The sequence below is a fragment of the Pieris rapae genome, chromosome 17 (assembly GCF_905147795.1).
Source record: "Pieris rapae chromosome 17, ilPieRapa1.1, whole genome shotgun sequence".
Taxonomy (NCBI): Eukaryota; Metazoa; Arthropoda; class Insecta; order Lepidoptera; family Pieridae; genus Pieris; species Pieris rapae.
The window spans coordinates 8291897-8301101 of record NC_059525.1 but is presented as its reverse complement, the minus strand read 5'-3'; the positions used below and the strand labels follow the sequence as shown (position 1 = coordinate 8301101).

Genomic DNA, 9205 nt, shown 5'->3' with positions numbered 1-9205 from the left:
GTCATAATGTCATAATATTTGTAAAGTTATCCTTACGCAAAGTAGTATTGAGACGAGTTATTGTTTCGTCTTGACAGATGTCTAATCTAATTTCATATTAATATAACTATCGATACATATTTGATAAAGTACTAAAAAAAGAGATAAAAAAATTATTCATTTTTATTTCACTGAATAAGTAGACCAAAGCTCCACAGCATACATACTATATTAATATATGAACATAATTTAGCTTCTAAGCTATTTATGTACCTGGAACTGCAATATTCTAAGTTTAACTCGGACTACACAAAAGAGCAAACGTCTGCTTCTCTCGTATTAACCATTCAAATATTCTAACAATATCTACTTAACAGAAGCCTCTCATATGAATTTAAACTTGTATACGAATTGCAGGACTAATATTTATAATATAATGTATAAATAACTTTATTTCCCATCACAGAAATGTATTTTATTTACATGAGAAACTAAATTATGAGGCAGATACACGTCGTCAATATTAATCTACTAAATTCACTCTGACATCTTTAATGCCTTTAGAATTTTTTTAAACGCGCTAATATATTTTATAATATATATATATATATACAAATATCCAAACAAGTTAAATCCTTGCATATATCAAACGCGTGTTATGTGTCTTTAGTTAATATAGACCAATAAAAATCTTGCTACTTTCTTCTATCACTAACACTAATCAAACTCCAGGGCCGTCAGACGCGAGATTAGTCATAGTAATTTTTCGTGCAATTCTTGGGATTAACATTTGGAACACAAAATACGCCAAAGCAAACTAGCTCACGTTTTGCAGGTATATTTTTATACATTTGACTTTATAAAGGTAGTTAACCGTCAAAGGGTATTGTATTGAACAATGGTCATACGACACGAGTCCGACAAGTCCCTAGAACACATTCTTTACAATTCCGAATAATCGATCCATTTTACCATTCTCTAGGACTTGTTCCAGCATTCATTTCCTTTGTGCGCGCTGTTATTTGACGCCCCGACGTATGCCTTGTTTTCTAGTGAATTGTATATTTACCCATGAACTGAACGTTTTGTATTCAGAGTTCAGACATACTGTGATTTAACGCTAAAAATCAGTTGACAATATCAAAGAAATTCCGTCGTATATTTTATATCTACTTATATTCCGTTGTTAGAAATTGATCAAATTAATATTAAAGAAAATAAAAAGATATCTCAAAAAGAGTTATTTCAAAAAAAAATCAGAACATTTTTTCGAAAATAATTAACAAATTCCTATTTCCGATATGTACACGTAACCATTGAGTGAAGAGCCGATAGCTGAGCATAGATAAGAATATATTCAAACAACGGACGCATTCAGGGAAAAATCTATAAAAACAAAACACAAACATGTTTCCAAAAGACAAACAGCTGCGAAGAAGGAATTTATATCTATTCGTAAGGGACGAAAGTCGAATATTGCGTAAACATAGCGACCGTTCCAGAGAAACTCGACAAAAGAGTGTATGCACAGTGACATTGATTCTGTGTATTGTTTGTAATTAGTGATCGATGAAAAATTCTATGTAATGCATGAGCATATCTTATCCTGTTCCATGTATTAAGCTATTTTCATTCATTATGAACTATGCATATAAAAATGAGTTGCTGTTCGTTGGTCTCTCTAAAACTCAATAATGGCTAGGCCGATTTGGCTTATATATATAATGGAAACTCAGTGAAGGTTTAAAAGGGAAATATAAATAATAAGTAAAGAAAAATACAAAAAATATATTGTTTTAAGTAAAATATTAATTGTTTTAATAAATAAATATATTATCGGGTTTAGGGTTATACAGTTATAAAATAATAATAATACTGTTTGGTAAAAATTAAAATAAATTCGTATGATTTTATCTTTTGCGATAATTCGCGACTTTGGATTTTTTCTCTAAAATCGTACCTAATTCTTCGAACTTAACCACCATGCAACGGCTAATGTGTATTCCAATTATAACTCATTAGTACATTTCATCTTAACATCATCTATGGAACGTCTTACAATTCTAAGGTTAAACTTAAGGTCACCCGATGCCCAAGTCACATTTGGTAGTACGTCCCGGTATGCTATGTCCGGTCCAACTGGGAGACAAGTTATGGCAATACTGTGACAAAACATAAATACTTCAGCGAAGCATCGCGCCTCAGGCACTCGCGGAATCCACCGTATGACAGACCGGTTTGAATTAATACGAACGAATTTATTACGTCCTCCAAAATATTTGAGAAGCAATACGGATTAATTATCTATAAAATATAATAGGCCCAAACTTAGTTTTTTTTTCAATTTAGGGCTTTCGAATATAGCTATTTATATTTTAAAAAAATAAACTCCTATTCCATGTACATTATATAAATCCTTGCTTAATTCCACTCCATGAAGCCGCAGGGATTTGTTAAATATACAATACAGCAAGAAGTCAATTAATCTTAGTCCGACAATCCCTTGTTACATGGTAGGGCTGCGTAAATATTGGCGTCTAACCAATGAGCTCATATTACTTTAATTAAACCATATATTTCCACAAAGGAGCTCCTACACCACCGAGATAAACTTTCACAAAATTCTTCAAGTTTGCATACTTTAATACGTAAGATCACGAAGTTATTGAAGTATTGTAAATATATAAATTCTATATACAAGTATCAAAGCCTATTCAGAAAAGCGTTAACAATGTAAATGCGTTCAAATAAAAGTACGTAATACGAAGAAAGTATAATGGAGAAAATAAAGGAAGACAAATCCGGATATGCGATTCAATAATTTATTCGTGCACGTGGAATCTCACAGACAATGATACGATTATTATTACGTTATCGGATTCACATAATAATGTTCCCAGAACTGGAATAGCCTCTGGTACAATTATGTCGCTTCGACGAAACATGCGCTGATCGTAATAATTATTTGTAATCTAACAGAAATAGATTGAACTTTTTATGAACTGTGAAGAGGCGCCGGCGCCGGAAACAAAAAACATCCAGGTGTGAGAATTTTCCTCATACAATATTCGGAAACATTCGTTGATGGTTAAAATCTATTTAACCACGCATTAACCGAATAAATATGAATTTTGTGTAATTAATGAATTTTTCAAAACAACTCTCGTAGATTCTATTAAAATGATCTATAGTTATGAATGTAATAAAAATACCATTGAATCATTGCATTTAACAGTTTTTGTGACGCGAATTTAAAAAATCGAATACTTACTATAAGAACATTCAATAAATATAAAAACTTCTTGCACTTTACTTTATTCTTTTTTTTGTATCTTTTTTTAAATAAGGTTTAGCGGGAGCGCTTGTTAGCCTTAACGCCGAGCGATGCATCATGTTTAATAATGTTACAAATATTTGTACTATAATATATCGAACTGTTAATAAACAATTATAAACAAAAAACTACATAAAAGAAAACATTGCAACTATAAAAGAGTAGAAATTCGAAATAACACAAGTGATACTAATGATCGTATAACATCTCGTCTTTATCAAAGCGGCGGCGCCAGGAGTATTAATTCCGGGAACAGCAAGTTTCCGAAGCATATTCACAACAAACAAGTGTTAATAAATAATAAACTTTTATTTTTTCTAACAACTCCATTAAATAATTAATTAATATTTAAACTATGACTAATAAAATGAAAGTTTTCCTCATTTCCAATCTCAATTCGTTAAGCTTAAAAGCCCTCAATTAAATACTCAATGTGTTCAAAAGCAATTTCCGATTTTCCGATTTGCCGACTAATTGGAAATTATTAATGATCCTTCAATCGAAAATTTCCAAATTCGAATTCTTCGCGATGTATCTGAATAAACTGTAGGTACTTATTCAGAGCCTAATTTATTCCGAAGTAGGTTAAATTAAAAAAAAAAACACTTTTAAGTGCTTATCTGACAGGACTTAATCCGCATGGAAAAGCAAAAAATTACTCGTAATTTTTATTTTACGTAGCATTTATGTTCATCACGACTGTCAAATATTTTGGAATAGATATCTTGTAACATAAACATATATAATACGGTGATCTTTGGTAAACAAACAATTGAAATATTTAACATAAAACAATCGGTACAATCAACCTTTATAATTATAATAATCACAGAAACTTTTATAAACTAAATGTCCAAATAATTTAATTACGAAATATCCATATTATTTATATCAATTAACGTAAATCGTCAATTATATACGGAAAACCGGGGTTCAGATAACACGCTTAACAAATTGAAGCCTAATAAACATAACAATAACAAAGGATATAATTCAAACGATCCAACGCTTCATAATCATAATTCTATATGAATTTAATAAATAGAAATTTAATAATTATATAAATAATATACGTAGTTCCCAGCCAATCGAGACCAAGACCCCAGCCATGAACCACCTGCCGTTCTACGGTTAACTCTTACCCATCCCTCAATCTCTGAGCAGCCTCTTTCTGCAGAATAACATGCTCACAAAATGATTCTATTACACTCTAGACCTCCTCACTACCTAGCATAGCTGAAGCCACTAGGCCAACACTGCTTTATTTTTCAAATAGTTTTATACAATTTACTCACTAAATAAATTTCTTCTCAACCTAAGTAATAATTCAATTTCGTTTTTGCACTTAAAGAACTTACCTTTTCTGATATATTATCTGCAGCTTTCAGCTTGGCTCTGCCCGCACCTCCTGCCTGGCGAATCGCCGCCATGAGGTTAGCATGAGCGTCACCTCCTGAAGGTGGTGCTGGGATCTCTTCCCTGCTGGACAATAAAAAATTTACGTTAACTTTTGAAAAACTAGTTCCAAAATATGTTCACATCGAGAATGATTACAAATAACAACATTTGCCGTTCACAATTTCTTTCACATGATTGATAAATGCATAAATAATTTAGTTTATTCAATTATCGTAATTTAAATCAAGTGTCAAGAAAGTTGTTTTACTGGCTTTTTACCCCTTCACTTAACCGACCTCGTTGGCTTGTTAAAAAGCAATTCTTAGAAAAATTAATCTGCAACACCCGTATGTATACGAATTCGCGATCAATATTCAACGGAGTCAAGGTTACACGGCCATCGTGTGTTCATCAAACTAAATAATAAGCTAATGGTGCTGTACAAGCTGTGAATGCTAGAATAAAGCTAATCTAATCCAGCAGCCCTACTCTGTAACTTCTGTAACAATCAAGTCGTTGCCGTCCCGATGCAAATTCGCTGCAGTTTTGATCGAATATAAAAAGTGAAGATTGGTGTCTGTATCGGACCGGCTTTTTTATTATTAAAAGACCTACCACCCACCTAACAGACCACGGTGTGATTCGTACCTACGTAAATTAGCAGTAGAAAACAATCGAAAGAGACAGACAGTCAGGATTTAACCCACTAGAACAACTGATAACTCTAACAACATCTAAGAACAATAAAACATATAAATAAATAAAAATAGATAAAAAACAAATAAAAAAGTAAACACTTTAATATAGTAACGACCCAATGATATGTATAAATTATTTATTTGAAAATATACAAAAATTTACAATTTACGTGACGGTAGTACAAAAAATTGGTTGCAAAATATCACAAAAAAAAAACAAAAATTGTCGAATTCATTACAATAACCTTATTATACTTTAGTAAAAGAACTAAAAAAGATAAAGAGAAAATAAAGCATAATAATTAGTTTAAAAAATGTTAATAGGCACAAAGTTCGACATTAGGAAAATGTCTGTATTTAAAATGATCGACCCTGCTAAGCACAGACGTGACCTTTCATTGACGGATGACAGCGCCATTCGTCAACTTTTTTATTTCAACGCGAAATATACCGAGAAATAGTGACTGTTTGCTATAAACGTCCGCAGGCACATTGATTTGTATTAGGATTGGTTTGTTATCTACGTACAAATAAATTGTACCCTAAACTCATTAGATTATTTAGGCATATGTGCTTCAGGCCAGTTTTTATTTTTGTTCCATTACTGTATATTATGAACAGATAAAGAAAAACAAACGAATAAGTACACTTCAATTTAAAAGGGTTACCTCATACTTTCATTTATTTATACAGGGCAACGCTCGGCCCACTCACATACACAAGAAAAATAAAACAATATTCAAACAATTCATACAAGGCAAACAACAAACACGACGATATAATAGAGTGTAAATCGATTCAATAATTATCAAAACAAAAAGAAGATTGGATAAGAAACTCCACTACACTTTTAAAATAGGGTTTCAATATTCTGCATACATTGATTTAATAATTATATGTACAGAGAACAAATAAACTACTATACTAAAACAATTCTGGCGCATGGTGTTATAAAAAAACAAAAATCAACAAACCATACAAATACACACGACAGCTTGCATATCGATCTGTCTGCCAATTACAAGCTCCGGCACCTATGTTTTATACAGAGTCACGCAGCAGAATAAATTGAACCACCGTTAACATTGAACGTTCCTACTGAATGCAAGTGGCAATACACAAAATACTTCCTAGTCCTAGAGAACTGAACAATACACCAATGCTGTGTAGACAAAAATATTTGATAAGTAAATACATGCACAGATTTATTTTATAGAACGTTTCATACGTTTCAAACCGAGAACTGTTAGTAAGTAAAACAAATCTTCTTAAGCTTCCTAATCTTTTGCAATGAACGTCGTCGTACGTACGTCTAATCAGATAAATGTTAGGGTGCGTCCACATCTGGCAAAGTGCAGCTCGCAAATCATTACCATGACTGCACGCGCGCACATTTGCGGCATATTCGCCAGATGTGGACGCACCCTTAGAGAAACCAATTTCTGAAAAATGTTATTAATACTATTTCCTAACGTAAACACCAAACTAAGTGGGATTTACTGATGAAATGCCATTAAATGGACAAAAAATATATATGCGTCAAAGTCATTTGTCTCAGCCCCAGACTGTGACTTATGAATACACAATCTAATTACGATGTCTGAACCGCGTCTAAGGATCTAAAATATCTTATGGCAAATTGCCAGGCGGGCGTTGAATAAGTAGGCGCCTTGATAACGAGTTTATTTGCCAAAGTACTACTAGAAATGAAATTGCTATAATTCAGAAGCATACATTTAATGTACCAATTTCCCTAATTGTTCTATTTAGTTGACAGTAAAATATTAAGAGGAATAATAAAATGCCTTATGGAAGCCTAGAATACAAAACACGAATACAAAAAGGCGGACGTATTGACTCTGTTAATTTGTCATGATTTGCACGGAAATATAAGTGACTTTGAATCCCAAAGCCCAATGAGAAAAAAATTTGAAACCTTTTAAATTTTCATTTACTGTTCAATCGCAACTGACTCACTCGAGAAAAGTAAAATTACATCGCAAGAAGTCCTACAATTAGAATTTAAAAATATAATTAATAACGGAAGCCATTCAAAAACTTCAGATTGAAATTGGTGACAACTTCTTATACAATGTCACATTTCATTTATGTTATTTTCTAAGTTAAGATTCTCTTTAAAATTGTTTTCCGGTTTATAATTACATTCTAAAAAAATTACGTAGGGTCCCCGTTCAAGTATTATGTAAGCAGATTTACTGCATTCTTCTTGTCAGCAAACGTAAGCAAAACTCAGTGATAATCCCCCTCGAAAACGCATTATGTTTTTAAGAAAAGATAATCTGTGGGTAATATGTGTAAAAAAGTTAATAATTACTATTAACGTAATTACAAATAAGAAAATCAAAGACCCCCTCCCCTCGCCCCTATAGTGCTTACGTAACACATGAACGGCCCTTTAGAACCCGACTGAACGAGTTCGTAAAAGCGTTTTAAGCTATAAAAGCGTTATATAACAGCCTTTGTGAATTTAATTCTAATATTCCTTTACTAGTCGGCTTTAAATATTTTATCTAGGAAAAATACAACGTGTACAGGAAACTTACTAGCATAGAATTCTAAATTTATAGAATTTTATAGAAAGACAGCTACCGCTGCCCACGGACATTGGACACCCATGTACTTTGGGTGGGAGGAGTACATGCATACTCATGGGAAAGCATACTCTTTCTTATATAGTTCAAAGTCGTAACTTCCTGGGAAGATATCCACTAGAAGCCGATTTATTTTAATCTAGCGGACCTGACAGACGTTGTCCTGCATGATATAACAAGCCATCAGTATATTAAACAAAGTATGAAAGTACCGAATGCAGCGCCGTCTGCCGGGTTTATTTATGAATCTAAACCTTCCAGGGTTCTCAAACGCATACAAAAAAGTCATTATAATCGGTCCAGCCCTACAGTAGAAGTTAGGTATGTACAATATATACAAATATGTAAGATATCCTATCTTGTAAGTTACATGAACGTCCACACGGTGTGCAAGTTTGATTGAAATCAGTTAAGTAGTTTAGGAGTTCATAGCGGGCAAATAACAACGCGTAATTTATATGTATTAAGACTAGCATTTGTCGACGTTCTTGCTACCTTTTCTAAATCTTTCTTATTTACATAAAATCTGTGATAATCAACAATTCAGAATTTTAATACATAGAACTAAGAATATTAAACGCCTTTATAAGCTTTGATATGACACAAATTAGGCATAACACTATAACGAATCCAAAAGCAAAAATTACCTAAAAAATAAACTTACATTCCAAGATATAGATTTAAAGATGGCCTCTTCTATATGATTTCACTGTCAATGTGAAATTAAAAATAGAAATCTTCAAGCTTACAACTCTCCACAACTTCCTGGAAAGATCGACAAGCATAGTCGAAACAGAAATAGTAATGCTAGAAAATTAGCTTCCATTTCCTTAACAATTTAATGAATCAATCATTAGTGGGGATAATAGTATGTATATTTTCCTGTTCCGTACAAGAATATATTAAAAAATGTTTACTATTGGTTTCTCCAATGCTTATATTACAGACAAAACGTCTGTTAGGTATACATTGAAGTATTTAATTTTAATAAATTCCCAAGATAATGTCCAACTTAAATTGTAATCAGATGTATCAACCAATTGCAGTAATCCATCTATCAGTGTATATATGTCAACGAGTCCATACGATTTGCTACCGACGTAACCTCCTTTAAAATTCTTTGACATATACATTTCTTAATCATATCCTATCCTGCTCAAACTTGTGTGTAATTCTTGTATTTC

General features: G+C 32.3%; 1 protein-coding gene across 2 annotated transcripts in view; it reads right to left on the bottom strand.

Moving 5' to 3' along the window:
- The window catches only part of LOC110992512 (WASH complex subunit 1), a 35304-nt gene that overhangs the window by 5842 nt on the left and 20257 nt on the right, over positions 1-9205 (bottom strand). Inside the window, exon 4 of one of the 2 annotated variants that reach the window (XM_022258357.2) lies at positions 4672-4795. In XM_022258357.2, the coding sequence (XP_022114049.2) occupies positions 4672-4795 (124 nt within the window). The remainder of the gene's footprint in view (positions 1-4671; positions 4796-9205) is intronic. The other variant, XM_045632029.1, reaches the window with a different exon arrangement.